Source organism: Orycteropus afer, unplaced genomic scaffold (assembly GCF_000298275.1).
Source record: "Orycteropus afer afer isolate SDZICR_OR568_19922 unplaced genomic scaffold, OryAfe1.0 scaffold00354, whole genome shotgun sequence".
NCBI classification, from domain to species: Eukaryota; Metazoa; Chordata; class Mammalia; order Tubulidentata; family Orycteropodidae; genus Orycteropus; species Orycteropus afer.
This window is the reverse complement of record NW_006921941.1, coordinates 2,293,633-2,315,954: the sequence shown is the minus strand read 5'-3', so window position 1 is coordinate 2,315,954 and position 22,322 is coordinate 2,293,633. Positions and strand designations below refer to the sequence as shown.

General features: G+C 41.1%; 1 protein-coding gene across 1 annotated transcript in view; it reads right to left on the bottom strand.

Moving 5' to 3' along the window:
- The window catches only part of TET3 (tet methylcytosine dioxygenase 3), a 159,725-nt gene that overhangs the window by 31,045 nt on the left and 106,358 nt on the right, over positions 1-22,322 (bottom strand). The window contains exon 4 of the mRNA XM_042782514.1: positions 12,653-12,743. Within this exon, the coding sequence (XP_042638448.1) occupies positions 12,653-12,743 (91 nt within the window). The remainder of the gene's footprint in view (positions 1-12,652; positions 12,744-22,322) is intronic.

Sequence of the window (22,322 nt, the reverse complement as noted above, 5' to 3'; positions counted from 1 at the left end):
ACAGCCCTTCTTTCTCCCATGATTGTTCTCTTCTTTTGGAGAAGTCTTTGGAAGCACATAAAAATTTAATTTTTAGAAGGTCCCATTCATCTAGTTTCTCTTCTACTGTTTGTGCATTTTGGGTTATGTTTGATAGTCTATTTATGCCATATATTAGGGCGCCTTATCTCTCTCTTTTAAAATTGTGATTTGGATCAAAGTTTACAAAGCAAATTCATTTTCCATATAATACTTCATACACAATTTCTTTCATGACGTTGATCACAATCCCCATAACCTAACAGTTCTCTTCCCACTCTCTCCCTTTGGTTACCCTTTCCCCTGTGTCCTCCTTTCCCATGCATTCCTGCCCTCTGAGCTATCTCCCTGAGCAAATATTGCCTGTCTGTCTCCCATAGCTAACTGTTCTAAGGAGAATACCTACTGGTGTAAATGTTCACCTTTATGCCTGTCTACTGTTTGGCTGGAAGGCACGGGAGTAAGTTCAATTCCAGGTGCAAAGGGTCACTAGGGGCCATAGTTTCAGGGGTTTCACCAGTCTCTGTCAGACCAATAACCCTGGTCTTTTGCATAATTTTGAGTTTTTTCCCACATTTTTCTCCCACTTTATCCAGGAGCTCATATTTTGATCACACTTTCTGAGTGGTTGACAGTGGTAACTAGGCACTATCTAGTTCTTCTGGTCTGAGTGTCATGTAGGCTGAGGCTTGCATGGTCCACTAGTCCCTTGGACTAATAGTTTCCATTTATCTTTGGTTTTCTTCATTCTTCTTTGCTCTGGATGCAAAGAGACCAATTGCTGCATCTTAGATGGTCATTTGCAAGCTTTTAAGATCCTAGTCGCCACTCATCAAAGTAGGATGTAGAACAATGTTTTCGTAGTATGTTATAGCAATTGAGCTTGTGACGTCCCCTGTGACCATGGTTCCGAGGCCGTGGACCCAGTTACTCACTCCCTCAGGGTGTCTTATGGCCAAGAAGTTATCATAACTTTGTCTTGTTAGCTGTAGTGTATACATAGACATTCTTACAGCACATACAAATATGTATGTAGAAATACTGTCTGCCAAACCTATATATGGTTATGGGTATATTCCCTTTTTCCTAGACATACATGATTATTTAGCCTCTCTACCCTATGTATCTACCCATAGATTAATGTTTGTTATACATGATAATGCAATATTGTGTATGTAAAAGTGTTTATCTTTGTTGTCCGTACCTCTTGTGCACTGCTCTGTGTCTTCTCTTCCCTTAGTGTTACTGTGTTGGTCACTCACTTTTAGTATATTGCCTTTCTCTTTACCCAAATCAATACTTTTACCTATCTAGCAATTTTCCTTCCTCTCCCCTCCCATCCCTGGTAACTAACACAGAAAGTTTCCTTCCATATGTATGTAAGGGTCTCTTGTTTTAAGAGTTTTTTAAATCAAGAATTGATTGCTCTAATCAAATATGTTATCAACACTGAAGGAGATGACTCAATGATTTTTCTCCTTTGATCAATTAACATGGTATACTATTTTAACAGACCATCTAAATCAAACTACCCTGATTTCTGTAATGAATCCAATTATATCATGGCATGTTATTTTAATATACTATTTTACAGAGGGTAATTTGATCATAGCTATTAACAGTTTAAAAGGAATCCTGGCAGTATAATGGTTAAGTGCTCAGCTGCTAACTGAAAGTTTGGTGATTCCAACACCCCAGTCATTCTGCAGGAGAAAGATGTGGCATTCTGCTCTTGTAAAGATTATAGCCTTGGAAACCCAATGGAGCAGTTCCATTCAGTCTTACAGGGTCACTACAAGCCAGAATCGACTTGACAGCAATGAGCTTAGTTCAGTTTATTATAGTATAAAACACACACATTCTTTGTCTCTTCTACTCCACTTCTAGCAATTTCTGCCTCAGAAACACTATACAAATACACCAAAATTTGGGAATAAGATACTCATTGCTGCATCAATTAAAAAAAAAAAAAAAAATTAGAAACAACTGAAACGTCCAGTATGAGACTGGCTCAATAAAATGTGTGTGGTAATTAAACAAGATTTTCATACAAGAGAAAATTATGCAGCCATCAAAAAAGACTGGATAGCATAGCTTCAAACAGGTTCAAAACAGTTCAGTCATGGCTGGTGGAAACAAGGGCAGCACACATATTGTATAGCAACCAAATCTCTTGTGTGGTAGATTTTGACCCAAGTAGCAAACAGGAGGTAGGGCCCCGCTCAAAAATGGTGACCAATACACATTCAAAGTGGCATAGTCAGCCACCATTTTTGAGTGGGGCACTGCTGCCTGTTTTTAACTCGGATCAAAATCTGCCACACAGGGATTTGGTTGCTATGAGATGAGTTTGATGCCCTTGTTCCCATCAGCCATGACTGAACCAAAGATTCAAAGCCCTGCTGGATAGAACTCTATATATTGACATGGAAAGAAATGAAGTGAGATAAAAAGCAAGTTGCAAACAGTGGGTGTATTATGATTGATGACATTTGATTTAAAATTTCTCAATTATGTGTATCTCTGTAAATGGTTAGAAAAAATGGAAAGGTAAGCATCAAACGTCAAACAAAAACGTTCCTTCTGGGAAGAATAATTGGTGGAGTGCTTTTCAGTCTTAATTTTAAACAAGCCTATTTTATAGACATGTTACATTTCTATAATTAAGAAAAGAGAACAAAGACGTTTAAAAATGCTGCCTTAAAGTTTCTCTGAGTTCTGAGATCTTAGGGAAGAGGGGAAAACATTTCTGATTAATTGCAACATTAAAACTCTAAGGCTGTGTTAGTCCCCTATAGAAAATGCATGGAGGACAGGACTCTGGGAGTTTACATAGTGTGGTCTGGATCAAAAGGAAAGACCAGATAGTGCTGCCTTTGTTCGGCTCCTGGAAAATTTTCAATTCAGCCAGCATTTATCAGGAAGCAGCCTGCTGCAGTGCAGGACCTGAGCACTCCATTGAGTCCAGGGGATGGAAGCACAGCCGAGGTGCCTGTAGTGCTCTCATTGCAAACGGAAGGAAGATCGTGTTCCCTACAGGAGGGTGAGCTGAGGACACTGGCTCGGGTGCTCTGACCAGGACCGTCCCCACCATCTTGCCATTGTGAGAAATGCTTACTGCAGTGAACTTCAAACTTCATATTAGAGAGCAAATAAAAGGGCCAAACACTGTCTGATCAGCTAGGTTTTTTGTAAACCAAAACTGTCTCTTTGTGTTTAAACACAACCAACCAACCAAGAAAATCCTTGCTTTAGCTCTTTTTTCTTAAATGTCTTACTACTGACCTATCATGAAGAAGCCCTTGCACTATCCAGAGGCATGCCTAGACACTAAACTAAGTCTAGAAGAAAAGGCTGAAATCTTATTCTGAAAGATTAGCCACTGGTTCTCAAAGGGTGGTCCCAGGATCAGCAGCATCAGTATCCTCTAGGAAGTTGTTAGGAATGCAAACCTGCTAGATCAGAAACTCTGGGGTAGGAGTCAGCAATCTGTTCCGACCAGTCCTCCAAGTGATTGTGAAGTGTGCTCAAGTTTGAGAACCACTCATTTAAACCTGTGCTTCTTCAGGATGATCTCTACCACACAGCAATGAGACCAGGGCTTGCTAGCACAGTGTTGGATCTTCATTTCTAGAATGAACAATTAATGAACACCTAACTCTTAGGCTCCACCCATTTGTCAGTTAGTGGTACTGTCGTGGCTTGTGAGTTGCTGTGATGCTAGACACTATACTACTGGTATTTCAAATACCACGCATGGGTTCACCCATGGTGGACAGGTGTCAGCAGACCTTTCAGACTAAGACAGACTAGGAAGAAAGGCCTAGAGATCTACTTCCAAAAATCAGCCAGCGGAACCCTGTCTAACTCACTTGCTTTGGACTCATCATCAAGAGGGATCAACTGCTAAAAGAGGACACCGTGTTTGGTGAAGTAAAGGGCCAGCAAGGGTGAGAGAAACCATATTAAGGAGGGCCTGAAAACCATAAATAAGTTGGGATGATATTTTAGAATTTGCTAATTCTTTAATGGAGAAAAGCTAAAAGCCCCAACATCTCCTTCATTTCCAAGTATCCTCCATTTCTTAAGTTCCCTTTACAGTACTTTGCTTTTATAAAACACTTACATTAGTACCTGTTTCTACTAATTGAATGAAATCCAAAGAGGATTTTCACTTTTATGAAAACAGACAAAAAGGAAAAACAGCCTTCAGTTTTTGTTAAGAAGGCAGCATGCATCCAAGCAGCAAGAATGGCGTCACCAAGCTCCTTCCCTGGGAACTACACTCAGCATTTCAGCATCAGGCCACCACAGCTTTGAACTGTGTCTGTGAGCATGTACGCTTTATCTTGATTTATTCTGTGCATTTGTTAGCAAGATGTGTCCTAAGGTATCAGAAAAGCCGCAGAGAGCTCATAAGTGTGTTACACTTAGTGTAAAACTGGGTGTAATTAAGCCTTTTGATTGTGGTGAATGAAATAAAAACATTGTACGTGCAGTAAACTTGCCTGTATCCACCATTCGTACTATTTACATGCAGAAAGAAAGAACCTTGAAAGTTGCCAAAGTTACTCTTGGTTTTGCTAGTTGCAAAGTGCTCTCTTTTAGGCAGCATCTAGTAATGGATAAAATGGAAGAGCTGGTTGCTTGAGTGGATTGATGGGTGTATAAAGCATGGCGTTCTATTATCTTTAGGATAAATCAGTCAGTCTCTTTTTAATGAACAGAAAGTACTGGATGATGGTGATGAAAAGTGCTGCAAAATGTGCTGCAGAAATGGAATTTAAAGGTAGTCATGGGTGGTTTGATTGGTTTTTAAGGTGAGGGCAGCTTCATAGCTTAAAGGTTACTGGAGAGCGTGTTTCAGATGATACTGAAGATGCTGAAAAGTTCCCAGGACTGAACAATATAATTATAGAAGGTGGTTATTCATATAAACAAGTGTTTCACTGTGATGAAATTGCAATTTATTGGAAAAAATTGCCAGGCAAGACATTTATTTGATAGAAGGAAAGTAGGTTAAGGGACACAAGGCATCAAAGCACAGGCTTACGCTCATGCCTATTATTAATGTCACTTGTGATGCTGTCCTTAGGCCTCTACCAGTGTACCATTCAGAAAATCCAAGCGTACTTAAAGGTGTTGATAAGAATATACTTCCTGTTGTGCTTTGTTCACATACAAGCAGTTGGAATATCCAAGTGATTTTTCTGAGTACATGAGAGGATACATTAGTCCTTTTGTTGAAAAATATTATAGAGAAAATAACTTTGATAGTAGGCGTCTTGTAACTGCCAATAACTGTGCAGGTCATCCACCTGGTGGTAACATTTACATTCTGTTCTTACTGCTGAATACAATGTTGCTGCTGCAACCCTGTGATCAAGACCTAATAGCCACAATTAAGGCTTACTACACACAAAATGTGATGTACTTTAAGTGCATCCGAAGCATCCGAAGCATGTAACTCTGAAGGATTTTTGTTTGAGATGTGGAAAGATTACAATATAAAACTAGCAATTGTCAACCTTGGAGAGGCTCTCGAAAGACTGACAGTCTCTGTGAGAAATGACATTTGGAGGAAACTACGTTCCAAAGCAGTGGACGATTTTAAAGGTTTCAAACCAACTACAATAGATATGGCAATGGTGACTTTTGCTAAAGAAGCTGGGTTTGTGGAAGTTGACGAAGATGATGCTGAAAAGGTTTTAGGATCCCATGACCAAGAACTGACAGATGAAGAGCTGGTGCAATTGCAAGAGGAAAGGATACAAACTGAAACTGAACGCAATAGCAAATGGCCCAAAAGTGAAGTCATCTAAGAACTAACTGAACGTGAAGCACTTCGCTGAAATTTTAACTACGACTGAGAGAGCAATGACTGCAGAAAGTATGACTTTAATTGTGAAAGGGCACATAGTTTTAGGGCACATTTGCAGGATATTTTGAATGCCTACAAAGAACTACATGATAGAAAAATGTGTGAGGTTAAACAGTCAGTCACACTGTCTTATTTCAAGACTTCCACATCAGTCATAGTAAAATGACAAACCTCCATCTGTGACACTAATGCAGGCATAGAAGAAGATGTAGATGTTAGTGACCTGCCTGCCCTGGTTGACTGAGACTATGATGAAATGTTACTAGATGACCCTCTGCCTCTCCCTCCTATACCCAATGTCTTGTATCTCCCACCATCCCAACCTCTGATGACTCAGCCTAAAAGACTATTGCCGTCACTTTTTTTTTTTACTAGTCATTTAACCAATGGTCACTATTACAGAAAACCTTACTTAAGGATTCAACACCCATTCAACAGCCATTCAGCCGGGCTAGATCAGCCAGTTAGGTGGGTACCAGGTGTGGAGAGCCACACTGACTGGCAGGTAGTGTGGAAGTTATATCCACTAAAACCCCTCCTAATAGTGGCAGATGCTTCCTGTGGTCTACTGTGATCACATCCAGATGGGTTTTGATTCCAGGTGAGGCAATGGGATAAACCAAAAAACCAAACTCACTGCTATCAAATTGATTCTGACTGATACCAATCCCCACCGGGTTTCCAAGGCGGTAAATCTTTGTGGAAGTAGATTGTCCCATCTTCCTTCTGTGAAGCAGTTGGTAGGTTTGAACTGCTGACCTTCTGGTTAGCAGCCAAATGCCTTACACACTATGCTACCATAGCTCCTTAGGCAATGGGACAGGTGTAGTGAAATCAGACAATCAGATGCCCAATGTCTCTTCATAGCAGCAATTACACTTGACCACTATGTAGCAGGGGAGTCACACCAATTCTCATTCCTCCTGAGCAAGTGAGATGCTCTGTAAAGTGTCTGTTCCCTGTGTTAGACAGCAGCTGGACCAAATGCTTCCTTTCAAACTCCTCTGCCCTTATTGAGGGAGCTCTGGTAGCATAGTGCCTAAGGCACTTGACTGCTAACCAGAAGACTGGCAGTTCAAACCCACCAGCCACTCCTCGGAAGGAAGAAGGGGGAATCTACTTCCGTAGTGATACTGCCTCGGAAACCCAAGGAGGGGTCGCTATGAGTCAGGGCCGACTCGATGGCACATAACAACAAGCCCTTATTGAATGACCCAGCCACATCCAACCAAATGCCTGGTTACATATAAATGCACTATGCATTGTGAGCTCCATCCTCAACTTTTCCCCTATGTATTTCTCTAACTCTGTAGGACTCATCCCTTGCCACACACAGTTAATATAAATCCCACTCTCCTGTGGGATTCGAACAAGTCAGCCCATGTGCCATTTCCAGCTAAGCCACCAGGATTATGATTATTATCACCACAACCTCTCAGCCTTCCAGTGTGCTTGCTGTCTTCCTGATTCCGGCAAGTAAAACTACACTGTACATATATTATTTCTACTTTATACAGGCCGTGTATTTATCATATCATTCCTGCTTTTACTATACATTAGTGTTATCTTAGGTTTTGTGTGTTATTTGGTAGGTTTTTTAGTCTGAGAATCCTCTAAAGTTTTTCCCATATAAATTAATGATAACTGCTCCTTCACTTTATGCCATTTTGGCTTACAAAAATTTAATAAGAATGCTCTACTTTGAGACAGTGGGGCAGTATGTGTGTGTGTGGGGGAGGGAGGACCTGTACTTCCCCTGCCTGCCTCTGACCAACTCCTAGGAATGCTTCTGCAGAGGAAGACCTAAGAAACAGGCAACTTGGACCACTCATCACAACCTAGACCATAAGTCAGTAGATTTATGAATGATTTTTCAAGCATTTATTCCCGTCCTTGTTCCAGAAAGTATTTTCAAAAAGATGTCCATAAGATGAAAATAACAGGTGATGAATTCAGATTAAAGGGGGGGAAAGACAGACATGATATTAATACACAAAATGTAAACGGCAGGGTCTTGCGTGTAGTTTTGAGAGATGAGCCCAGAATATCTTGCCATATGGGACATCAAGGAGGCTGTCAAAGATCCCTCAGGGTTATGTCAAGAGGACTTGGGTGTGAACCTGAATAGGCTCCCACTGGCCAAAGATGAGACATTACATCCTTCCTGATGAAAGTACACAAATCTGGCTCTAAGCACACTAGCAGCCAACATAAGATGAAAGCGCAATCTGTTACATGATTTACAAGATCCTTAAGATAAAAATAAACCAGTTACTGAGCAAAAACACAAGTACTCCTCATCTTCAGAGGAATTCCTCCCTTGGATCAGTTTCTGAAGAATCTACAGTTAATCCTCATTTCAAAATATATTTTTTATAATGAAAAGTTATTTAGGGAGTTGTTATGGATTGAATTGTGACTCCTAAAAATATGTGTTACAAACCCTAACCTGTAGATGTCATCCCATTTGAGAACAGGATTTTCTTGGGTATATTAATGGAACCCTATCAGTGTAGGATGTATCATAAGCCAATCATTTTTTGAAGCATAAAAAGAAAAGACTGGACACACAACCAAGGAAGCACGAATGTGAGGAAGACGCCAAATGGAGATCTCCAAGGAACTCTGAGAAGAATGCTAGAGGAGCTGAGGCAAGAATTTTCCGCCAGAGCAGAGAAACAGAGAAAGCCTTCCCTGACAGCCAGGGCCTTGAATTCAATCTTCTAACCTCATAAACCACAGGAAAATATATTTCTGATTGTTAAAGCCACCCTCTTGTGGTATTTTTGTTACAACAGCACTAAATAACTAAGATAGGAGCTGTCTGGAAATCTTACAAAATTGTTATGAAAAAAGAAAAGCCCCAGATCAAACCTGTACATTTCACTTTCTTGCAGCCCTCAGGAACAATGTCAAGATTCCTTACAAAAATCACCAGACAACAGACAATGGGCCTATAAGTTCATGTGAATGATCAGAATTCCCAGGTGTATAGTAGAGCTGACAAGGGGCAAGGTTATGGTCATTGCTTGGTCACAGCCAGCTACCCGAGGGACCGAGTAGTTGATCCTGAGGGCTTTGGACCATAGTCGCAGGGGACATCAAGCTCAATTGGCATAACATACTATACAAAACATTGTTCCACCTACTACTTTGGCGAGTAGCGACTGGGACCTTAAAAGCTAGGAAGCTGCCATCTAGATGCAACAACAGGTCTCTCCTCGTCAAGAAGAAAGAAGAAAAGCAAAATTAATGGAAACAATCAGTCCTAGCGACTGGTACACCATCCGATCTGCAACCTATACAACTATGAGACCAGAAGAACTAGATGGTGCCCAGCTACCACTGCCATCCACTTGGAAGGGATGTAGGAGATCCTGCATAAAGAGGGAGAACAATGTGGTACAAAACTCAAAATCATTTGGAGGCAAAAAAAAAAAAAAAAGAAGGTGGGGACCAGGTTTGCTGGTCCAATAGAGCCTGGTGTAACCACTGAGACTATGGCCCCTAGCTGCCCTTCAGGTCTGGAATTGAACCCACAACTGTGGTTTCCAGCCAAACAAAGTACAGGCATGTGAGTTAAACATTTACCTCAAGTAGACACACACCTTGGAGAGAACAATCATGGGAGAAGGAAGGGCTGCTTATGCACAGGGAGATAGCTCAGGGTGCAGAAGAGTATGAAGGGACGGACACTGGGAGGAGGTAACTATGGGGAGGAAGTGGGAGGGGAGCTGCTGCATTGTAAATTTTGGTCAATGACATGAGACAAAGTATATGTGAACTGCTGTATGAAAAGTGAATTTACTCTGTAAATCTTCACCCAAATCCTAATAAAAAAAAAAAAAAGGGAGATTAAAAAAAAAAAAAATCACCAAATGATGATTGGTTTAGCCTCAAAACTGCAGTGCACAGGCACACACAGACGTGCATGTACAACATAGACACAACTTCAAATCTATTCCATTCTCATAAAACCAAAAAAATCTCCAAAACCCCATTGCCACTGAGTTGATTCTGATTCCCTACAGGACAGACTTAGAAGTGCCCCATAGGGTTTCCAAGGGTGTCAATTTTCACAGAAGCAGACTGCCACATCTTTCTCCCACAGAGTGGCTGGTGGGTTCAAACAGCCGACCTTTTTTTGGTTAGCAGCCAAGTGCTTAACCACTGCGCAATAATGGCTTCTTCACAGAATGTGAAAACAAAAAACTAAACCATTGCCATTGAGTATATTCTGACAGCGCTGCCCTTTAAATCAGACTTGAACTTTAGATTGGGTCTTTGATCAAATGCTTTTCTGATAGGCTACTCTGAATATAAATGTTTCCAGATGGTGTAGGGTAATTAAGAGTGATTGCAGCAGATCACTGCCTTCCATCTATCTTACCTTTTATTAGTTCAGAGAAGCTTTTATACTTATTCAGTTCAATCTCATGCTCCTTGCTATGTTAATGACAAGATTAATTTGGCTTCCCTGGTTAGACAAAATCTAGTTCCTAAATCTGTGGAAACTCTAAACCACTCAACCTTCCATACATTTGTAAAATATAATCCTTGACTTTACTCTTAAAATACTAATGCTTGGTAAAGGATGCAATCAATACATAACAATGACTGTTCATCCTATATGTCATACTTACTATGTACCAGGCACTAAGTACTTTACATACATCAACTTTATTTTCATCCTATAAGATGTGCCCTTTTATCATCCTCTCCATTTTGCAGATAAGAAAACAGAGTCACACACACAAAAAAAGTTCTGGGGAGAAGATATAAGATTTTTTTACCATGGTTCATCATATACACACACACACACAAAAAAAAAAAAAAAAGAAGAAGAAGAAAACTGAGTCACTGAGCAGTAGAGCAATAAATGGCAGGACCAGGATTTGACAGTCTAGCTCTAATGACCACGCTCTGGACCACCTAGTACATTAAAACCAAACCAAACCCATTGTCCTCGAGTCAATTCTGATTCATAGTGACCCTACAGGATAAAAAAGAACTGCCCCATAGGATTTCTAAGGCTGTAATCTTTTTTTTTTTTTTTAAACTGTGATTTGTGTGAAAGTTTATAGAGCAAATTCGTTTTCCATTCAATAATTCACATACATTTTGTTTCATGACACTGATTACAATCCCCATAATGTAAAAGCTCTCTTCCCACTTCTTCCCTGTGGTTACCTTTTCCCTGTGCCCTTCTGTCTGATGCATTCCTGCCCTCTGAGATATCTCCCTGTGCAAATACTGCCCTTCTGATCTCCCACGGTTGATTGATCTAAGGAGCATACGTACCTGGTGTAAATGTTCACCTTATACACCTGTCTATTGTTTGGCTGGAAGCCACAGGAATGAATTCAATTCCAGGCCCAAAGGATGACTAGGGGCCATTGTCTTGGGAGTTTCACCAGTCTTTAGCAGACCGGTAAGCCTGGTCTTTTTTATGATTTTGAGTTTTGTTACACATTTTTCTCCCACTCTATCCAGGATCTTCTAAACTGATCCTTTTCTGAGTGGTTGATAGTGGTAGCCAAACACCATCTAGTTCTTCTGCTCAAAGGTCCACTAGTCCCTTGGATTAACTGTTTCCAAGCATCTTTGATTTTCTTCATTCTCCTTTGTACCAGAGAGGAGTGACCAGCTGTTGAATTTTAGATGGCTGAAAGCAAGCTTTCAAGACCCCAGTTGCTACTCACTAAAGTAGGACATAGAACAGTTTTTGTGTGTGTGTAATACGTTATGTCCAAGGCAGTAATCTTTATGGAAGCAGATCACCACATCTTTCTCAGATGGAGTGGCTGGTGGGATCAAACCACCAACCTTTAGATTGGTAGCCAAGTACTTAAACCACTATGCCGCCAGGGCTCCTCCCTAGTATGTTACCTCTCCATATATTGAAATTAATAGTATTTCTATCTGATATGAACACAAATATAGATTTTAAAGTCTGTATCTATACAAACTGCTTAAAAGAAAAAAAAACAAAAAACTAAAAACAGGAATGTTAAGTAAAAACCCTATAGTCTAAATTTGAACTAGAAGTGTCAATATATACTCAAGATGTATTTAATCACTAAATAATAAGAAAAAGCCAGTATCAATTAAAAGCACCCATAGTACCCTGATCCTGTTTTCTAAATACTTTTTCTCCCAATAAAAGGAGTGAAGACTTCTCGGACAAGTCTACAACATGATCCTGGAACACTGAGTCACATGAGAAATCGAGAAAGCTACTAAAGACTCCTACGATCCCGTCAAAAGGACTCAAGAGATAACCTGAATAGGCTCCTACCAGCCAAAGATGAGACATTACATTCTTCCTAATGGTGGTACAAAACACCACCCATGAAGCAATTTTGAGAGAAAGAGAAAACAACTTAACTCTGATCAAACCTTTAGATCTAGATCTAACTCCAATTTACAGGACAGAAGGCAGAGGACACATTAAACACCACCATGTGAAAGTAATCAGAAAATTTAGACTTGACCGGACAAACAACCATGCTTCTTCAACAAGAATATTTCAAGAAAATGAGAGAGATGAACAGATGGAAGGTGGGCCTTTAGATAAAATAAATCCAGAAGCACTAGAGGTAAGAATTCCAGACTCAACCTTCCACAATCTAGATAGCAAGGCTTCCTTTCTGTATGTTGCCTAGTACAAGGCAAGGAATATGAGAGGTGCTTAAAATCCATCTTCCATTAACAAGATGTCCATTTCTCCTTGGGCTTCTGTGCATTACTCACCGCTCCTCCATGAGTTCCCGGATAGAGGCTACAGTGGGGCCAGATCCCAGGTGAGTATAATATGGACCTTCATCTTTCTCCACTATTTGTTCTGCAGAAACACAAAGTGTAAACATTATTTGGATATCAACTAATCAGCATTAATTTACGAAGGCAAACCACTAACAGGAAAATAAATGGGCACATTACAAAACAGGAAATCCAAATGGCCTAAAACATGCAAAAATGTGTTCAATCTCACTAGAAATCAGGAAACACAAATTGAAACTACAATGAAATGCTGTTACACACTAACTTAACTGGCAAAAATGTAAAAATCTGATAAAATCAAGTGCTATCTAACTATTTTGGAATTTATCATTATCTAGTAAAGCTAAAGATTCATATTATATATGACCCAGCAATTCCATTTCTAGGTACAAACTGTACTCTAGACCAGGGGTCAGCAAACTTTTTCTGTAAAGGGCCAGACAGTAAATATTTTAGGCTTTGCAGGCCATATGATTTCTGCTACAACTACTCAACTCTACTGCACTAGCATAAACACAGCCATAGACAACATGTAAACAAATGGGCATGGCTGTGTTCTAATACTTTATTTACAAAAACTGGTAGCAAGTGTATGCATCCATATATATTCATATATTCAATAAAGCACATAGGGGCACAAACATGGACACTTCCTAAACTTAACCAAACACCTCACAGGATTGGTTTACAGGGTCTGAAGGCCTTTAGGACCATAGTCTTGTGGGGAAATGCAATCAATTGGCATAATATAGCAGAAAAGTTTATGTTCTATATTCCAGTTTGGTGAGTAGCATCTGGGTTCTTAAAAGCTGTGAGCAGCTGGCTAACACAAAACTACTGGTCTGCAAGCATCTGGAGTAAAAGAGAAGGAAGGAAACAAAAGACTCAGAGAAGAAACTAGTCCCCAGGACAAATAACTCTACATGAACCACGACCACATCTACCCTGAGACCAAAACTAGATGGTACCCTGCTATCACTACTCAATGTTCTGATCATGAACACAGTAAGATGGATCTTGACAGGATGGGAGCAAAATGTGGAACAGAACTCAAATTCTTAAAAAGTCTAGACTTACTGGACCAGTTGAGACGAGAAGAATCCCTGGGACTACTGACTTGAGAAACTCTTTAAACCTTGAACCAAAACCATTCCATGAGGTCATCTTTTAGCTAAATAACAGATTGGCTCATAATGTAAACAATATTATCTGTGATTACTGTGGTCCTGGTAGCATAGTGCCTGAGGCATTTGACTGCTAACCAGAAGGCTGGCAGTTCAAATGCACCAGCCACTCCTCAGAAGGAAGATGGGGCAATCTACTTTCATAGTGATACCGCCTTGGAAACCCAAGGAAGCGTCACTATGAGTTGGATCTGATAGATTGCCCAATCTCCATTCCAAGGAGTGGCTGGTGGGTTAGCAGGTCATAATTTGCCAATCCCAGTCCTAGATGAAATCTTGGTCATATGCATTAAAACCCATGTGCAAGCACCCATATTCATCACAGCACTATTTACAATAGCCAAAAGATGGAAACAACCTAGGGGTCCATCTATTGAAGAATGGATAACCAAACTATGGTACATACACACAATGGAACACTATGCAATCCTAAAGAATAACATAGAATCTGCAAATACCGCATAATGTAGATGAACATGGAGGACATTATGCTGAGTGAAATATGTCAATTACAGAAGGACAAATATTTATCAGTCCATTATTGTAAAAAGTCAAGGAAAGATTTAGATATGGAAGGAAATTGTCTTTGTTGGTTACCAGGGGTGGGAGAGGAGGGGAGGAAACGCTGTTAGATAGGTAGAGGAAGTATTGATTTGGGTGAAGAGAAGGGCAATGAACTAAAAGTGAATGATCAACATGGTGCCAATGAGGAAGAGGAAGACACAGAGAAGTGTATGGGAGGTACAGGCAATAAAGATGAACCCTTTTCACATACAGTACTACATGATCGGTGAAGGCAAACATGGATATAAGGGTGGATAGATGGGTGGACAGGCTGAACTATTAGGTATGTCTATGCAGGGGTGGGGGAAGTGTGCCCAAGACCATGTATAGGGTTGGGAGACAATGATTCTACAAGTGTATTGCTATGTTCTGTAAGAATTCCCAGGAATATAGTAAAGCTGACAAGGGACAAGGCTGTAGTCACTTCTTGGCCACAGCCAGCTACCGAGAGGGAGTGAGTAGTTGGACCTGAGGGCTTGGGACCATAGTCACAGGGGACATCAAGCTCAACTGGCATAACATACTACACAAAACATTATTCCATACTTTGGTAAGTAGTGACTGGGATCTTAAAAGCTTGCAAGTGGACACCTAGATGCAATGATGGGTCTCTCCTAGTCCAGAGCAGAGAAGAATGAAGAAAACCAAAGACTCATGGAAACAATTAGTCCAAGTAACTAGTACACTGTGCGATCCTCAACCTATATGACTATGAGACCAGAAAAACTAGATGATGCCTGGTTACCACTGTCAACCACTAGGAGAGGGATCTATGTAGGAGATCCTGGATAGAGTGAGAGAAAATGTGGAACAAAACTAAAAATCATTAAAAAAAAAAAAAAAAAAAGGGACCAGGTTTGCTGGTCTGACAGAACCTGATGGAACCACGAGACTATGGTCCCTAGCTGCCATTCAGGTCTGGCATTGAACCCACTCTTGTGGCTTCCAACCAAACAAAAGAAAGGCATATGAGGTGAACATTTATATTAGGTAGATACACTCCTTGGAGAGAACAATCATGGGTGAATAGAAGGGCTGTGTATGCATAGGGAGACAGCTCAGGGGGCAGGAGTGCATGGAGGGAAGGACACAGGGAAGAGAAAACTGTGGAGAGGAAGTGGGAGGGGAGCTGTTGCATTGTGGTAAACTGTAGTCAGTGTCATGAGACAAAGTGTATTGAACTGCTGTATGAACAGTGAATTTGCTCTGTAAACTTTCACCCAAATCATAATTAAAAAAAAAAAAAATTTGGTAGGATTTTCACAACAGCATTGTTTGCAATAGTCAATACTGGAAACAAGCCATAGCCCAGCAACAATGGAACAGATAAATAAAATGTAGTAGAGTCATATAATGGAACAGGTCCAGCAGTGAGAATCAACTGTCTGCAAACAACATAGTTGAATCCCACAACATCAACAACTGAGTGAAAGAAGCACAACACAAGAGAACACATACAGGATGACTCCATTTAAGTAATATTCCAAAACAGGCTAAAAACTATAATGCTTAGAGATCCATACCCAGGTGGTAAAATTATTAAGGTAAACCATATGAGATTGCAGCTACTGAATGATTTTTGACCTACAAAATTGACAATTTTATATGCAAGGAAGAAATTAATATAAAGAAAAGGAAATAATTATCACAAAAGTCAAAAGAGTTACCTCTGGGACATGGGAGAGTAATGCGATTAGGAAGGGTGTACAAGGAACTCTGGGGAAATGGAAATGGCCTAATTCTTGATCTAGGTGATGGTTACACAGGTGTTCATTTTCAAAGTTTTCATCACACTATATGTGAATGTCTCATATACTTCCTAGTATATAGAATTCATAATTTAAAAATATTAAAAAATTAACTTCACACCTAATTTATGCAGAATATTATGCTCGGCTTTATGGGGAACATAAGAAAGGATAATATCAGATTGTTGCTTTCAAAAAGTTTATAATCTATACACAATACTGTAAGATCAGTAATAACAAATATTAATCTATGGGTATATACACAGGTAGACAGGCAAAATGATCAGGTATGGGTAGGTGAAAGCCAGGACCATATAAGGTTTGGCAGATGATATTTCTACACATGTATTTGTATGTGCTATAAGGGTGTCCTGTCCATGTATATAATAGAGCTAATGGGGCAAAGTTATGATAACTTCTTAGCCATAGTCAAACACCCTGAGGAAGTGAGTTGCTGGGCCCACGGGCTTGGGACCACCGCTGGAGGGGACATCAAGCTCAATTGGCATAACATGCTACATACACAAAAAACACTGTTCTACATCCTACTTTGATGAGTAGCAACTGGGGTCTTAAAAGCTCACAAGGGGCCATCTAAGATGCAACACTTGCTCTCTCCTCCTCTAGAAGAAAGAAAAATGAAGGAAATCAAAGACACACGGAAACAATTAGTTCAAGAGACTAGTGGACCACGTGAACCTCAGCCTACATGTCCCTTGACCAGAAGAACTAGATAAAGCCTGGCTACCACTGCCAACCACTCAGAAAGGGGTCAAAATTGGAGATCTTGGATATAGTGGGGAAAAAAATGTAGAACAAAACTCAGAATCATAAAACGACCAGGCTTATTGGTCTGCTAGAGACTGGTGAAACTCACAAGACATCCTAGTCATCCTTTGGGTCTGGAATTGAACTAACACTTGTTTCTTAACTTCCAGCCAAACAAGAGGCATACAAGGCGAACAGTTATACCAAAGAGGTACATTTCTTAGAACAATCGACCATGGGAGATCAGAAGGGCAGCATTTGTGTAGGGAGATAGCTCAGAGAGCAGGAATGCATAGGAAAGAAGGACACAGGAAAAAAGTAATCACAGGGAGGAAGTGGGAAGAGAGTTGTTACATTGTGGGGATTATAGTTTATGAAACTACAAAACAAAACGTGTATGAACTGCTGAATGGAAAACGAATTTACTCTGTAAACTTTCACCCAAATCACAATTTTAAAAAAAAGTTTAGCTCCTGCCAAAGTCTGATAAAAATACTGATCTTTGAGAATCATGATAATAACAATTGCTAACACTTATTGGGCATCTACTCTGTGCCTGGGCTTACTCATTCAATTCTCACCACAGCCCTAGGAGAAGCCCAAAGGACATACTACCCACCCATCTCTCTCTTCCACTTCCTATGTGTGGGCAGCATCAGCTGAGCAAAAAGCTGGCTCTAGAGTAGAAAGTTCCTTCACAGGCTCTGATGTAGCCTTATGTCCTCAACCTTTATTGAAGGTCAGTATGAGAAATGATCATGTGATGAGCATCTCTGCAATTTTCTTTACTTGTCATTGATGCAACACACTCACTGTCCAGTGCCCTTAATGTAAAACATATGTGATAAATTCCTCTCAGAGCTAGGAAAAAGCTTGTCTCTTTTGATAATTTCTTATGTTTCCTTTTATTAGACAGATGTCTGGGCCTAAGGGAGCTCTGGTAGCATAGTGCCTAAGGCACTTGACTACTAACCAGAAGGCTGGCGGTTCAAACCCACCAGCCACTCCTCGGAAGGAAGATGGGGCAATCTACTTCTGCAGTGATACTGCCTCGGAAACCCAAGGAGGGGTTGCTATGAGTCGGATCCGACTCGACGGCAAATAACAACAACAACAACTGGGCCTAAAGCCTAGAGATTCTGATTCAGTACGTTTAGGGTAGCTTCTTTCGTATGTGCATCTGAGGTTCAGCCAGTGCCTTGGTTTCCTAGTGCTGCCGTAACAGAATACGACAAGTGGATAGCTTTAATGAACAGAAAGTTATTTTCTCACAGTTTAGGAGGCTAGAACTCCAAATTCAGGGTACCAGTTTTAGGGGAAGGCTCTCTGCTCGGGGAGGGGGGCACACCTTGTTTCAGCTTTTCTAGTCTGGGGGTTCTTGGGTTCCTTGATGATCTCTATGTGGCATCTACCTTTCACCATTTGTGCCAGCATGTCTCTGTGCCTAAGCTGCTCCTTTTACACTTCAAAAACAATTAGCTTTAAGATACACCCTACATTGATTTGGCCTCATTGTAACAAAGAAAACCCTATTCCCAAATACGAATCACATCCACAGGTATGGTGTTGCTGTTGCTAGTTGCCATGGAGTTGATTCTGACTCATGATGACCCCATGTGTGCAAGGCAGAACTGCTCCATAGGATTTTTAAGGCTTTCAGAAGTAGATTGCCAGGCCTGTCTTCCAAGGCACCTCTGGGTGGCTTCTAACCACAGATATAGGGGTAAGGATTCTAACACATATTTCGGCAGATACAATTCAGGTTGTTGTTATTTTTGTTGCTAGCTGCCATCAAGTTGGCCTCCAACTCATAATGACCCTGTGGTGGTTAAGTCTGTGTGTCAACTTGGCTGGGCCTGGTTGAGTGGCTGGGCACCTGGATGTAGTACTCCCCATGATGAGACTGGTAATCAACTCCATGGTGGAATCTACTGTGAGCAGCTGAGTAGCTACCTTAGGGATACGGTCTGCTTCCTGTATACAAGGAAAAACCTTTGGGAATGATCTCTAGCTTATGGCACGCTAAGACCCTGAATGTAGCCATGTCATTGTTCAGCAGCCTGCCATGCTCTGTCGACCTTGGGACTTTCAATGGACTTGAATTAATGGCCTGCTGTGTGGTTTGGTAACATCAGGACTGTGCCAATTTATTTCTCAACCTTGGGCTTGTTAGCCTCAGCAGCCAGCAGCTGCCTGAGTGAAGAGATGCCTCCAGCTTCAGTGGGCCGGGAGCAAGAGGCAGAGCTGAAGCCCAAGGTGGGGGGTTTTCACACAGCCCCTAGAGCTTGGCACTGTGAACGTGGACTTAAAGCTGTAAGAGAATAAACTCCTGTTTGTTAAAGCCATCCCATTTGTGGTATATTCCTGTCAGAGTGGCACTAGGTAACCAGAACAGACCCCAGCACAACAAAACAAAATGTTGCCCCGTTCTGCACTGTCCCCATGATCGGTTGTGATCTGTAAGGTTTTCACTGGCTGATTTTTTGAAGTAGAACACCAGAACTTTCCTCCTACTCTGCCTTAATCTGGAAGCTCTCCTGAAACCTGATAATCATAACAACATGCAAGCCACCACCGGCAGATGGACGGTGGTAGCATATGAGATACACTGGCCAGGAACTGAACCCAGGTCTCCTGCACAGAAGGCGAAAATTTTACCACTGAACTATCAATGCCCTCAGCCAGGTTGGAAACCCCAAATGAAGCTCCTCTGCTTTCCGTTTGCTCAGACTGTGCACGCCATGGAGCTAAGATTTGTGCTCAGTTATATCTTCCCTTTACTCAGGCTTTTTAGATTAAAAATTTTGTTCCTTTTTCATGAATTGTCTCTTATTTTTTAATTTATCGTATTTTAATAATTCACATATCATCTGTTGTAAAATTCTTTAAATCTGTTTGTTGTTGTTATTGTTATGTGCTGTCGAGTCGGACCCGACTCATAGCGACCCCTCCTTGGGTTTCTGAGGCAGTATCACTACGGAAGTAGACTGCCCAACCTTCCTTCTGAGGAGTGGCTGGTGGGTTTGAACCGCCAGCCTTCTGGTTAGCAGTCAAGTGCCTTTAGGCACTACGCTACCAGAGCTCCTAAAATCTGTTTATAGCATATAAATAAATTAATGAAAAAAAAAGTTTATGATCTAGACAAGACCCACACATAAAACACCTAATGGGATTTTAAATCACTGGAGGAAAACGAACTGTTCAATGCATGATATGGGGATAACTGGGAGTCGACATGTGCGTCAATCTATACTTCATACTTTACCCCAATATATACACTGAAAGATTTCAATACAAAAAAGAAAAATATCCTAACAAGTTGCTGGAGAAAAAAATTAAGAGTTTGTTTTTTAAATACTCATGATGTAGGGGAGCTCTTTTCTAAGTATGACATGAAATTCAGAAGCTATATATACACACCTGATACACTTAAAGAAAAAAATGATAGTAATAAGTACTAAAAGCCAAGCTGAAAGGCAAACAATGAATTGGAGGAAGAGGGTATCTGGAACTCACACCAGACAAAAGGTTCATTTCCTTAATATATCAAGAACCCCTACAGCTAAATAAAGCAAAAACCACCAGAGAATCATGAAAAATTTCTTAGAAAGGGAAATACAAATGGTTCAGATATGTAAAGCTACAAAGAGGTTATTTTCACATTGCAGATGGGTTGTCATCAAAGCTGGATAGCTCACTGGAAACCAGCCAGCATGGAAAGCAATTTTGCAGTACACTGAAACTACAAATACACACACTCCATGTGACTAGGCAGCTTCAAATGTTTTAAGGAGTTTCAAATTTTTATTTGTACAAAACAACACAATGCATTCTTGTTTCTAATGGCAAAATACAGCAGATACATATCATGAAACAACGAACAGCTGTAAAAACGAATCAGTCAGCTCTCTATTTACTAACAGGGAATGACCTCCAAGATATTTTAAAGCAAATTTCAGTATCACATGTATAATATGCAACAGTGCAGAGTATATACACACAATCACACATATCTGTACACATACATAAACACAAGCATAAATGTCTATCATCACTCACACTAACAACAGCAGAGTAAGAGCAAGTTTGTAAAAATAAGTTCAGGTTTCTGGTAAGATGGTGGAACAGGAAGGCAAGCTACACAGACCCTATAAAACAAAGAAACGAGAAACCAATTGAAACAGACACAGAAGATAATCCTGGAACCACAAGCTTTGACTGGAAGGATAAAGAAGTGATTGTTGTTGTTGTTGTTATTTGCCGTCGAGTCGGCCCCGACTCATAGCGACCCCTCCTTGGGTTTCCGAGGCAGTATCACTACGGAAGTAGGATTGCCCAACCTTCCTTCCGAGGAGTGGCTGGTGGGTTTGAACCGCCAGCCTTCTGGTTAGCAGTCAAGTGCCTTAGCCACTATGCTACCAGAGCTCCTAAAGAAGTGATTAAGTACCCACAAATAGAAGAATCTGAATAAAAAGAGTAAGGAGACAAATGGAGGCGTGGACTGTAGGCTGTCCTGATTGCGCAGACATTTTGAATATTTGCAAGTGGCGTTCCGATCCAGGCAGCAAACTAAGAATCAGTTCTGCTTGCCAAGGACCAGACAGGTTACCTCACTGGTGGCTCATGACTAGAAAAGTGTGATATTCCCCTTGTTCCCCACACCCTCTCAGTGAACAGAGTTATAAATCATCCCTCCAACCACTACCCATCTTCTGGATGAACAGGAATTCCATCCCAGTCCAGGCACCCTGCCATCAGCTGCTTTCTGGGCAGGCAGGAACTGGTTCTAGCACTAAGTCCCTGTTCCCAGCCACTGTTGGGCCAGTAGGAACTTTTTCTGAGACCAGGTTCCCTATACACAGCCAGCTTTTGGGACAGCAGGAACTTTTTTTTTTTTTTTTTACCTTTTAAGCTAGCAGGAATTTTGTCTGGGACTAGTCGCTCTCCCCACAGTTACCTTTTGAGCCAACCAGAACTCCCTCTGGAACCAGGTGCCTAGCTCCCAATCACCTTCTGGACTGGCAGGAACGTTTTCTGGGCCCAGCAGCTCTGCCCCTAGATACCTTCTGGATCAGCAAGAACTCATCTGAGATCAGGCACCCTGCCCCCAGTTGCCTCCCAAATAGATAGGAAGTGGCTACAAGATCAGCATCCCAGCTCCCTGCAGCATTGTGGGCTGGCAAAAACTTTTGCTGGGAACAGGTGCCCTACACCAAGCCCCCTTTTGGGATGGCAGGAACCTTTTTGGGAGTAGGGCCCTGTGCCCAGCTGCCTCTAGGGACAGCAGTAACTTTTTCTAAGAACAGATGCCCTGTCCCCAGCTGCATATTGAGCAGGCAAGAATTCCTTCTGAATAAGGTGTCTTGCTTCCACCAC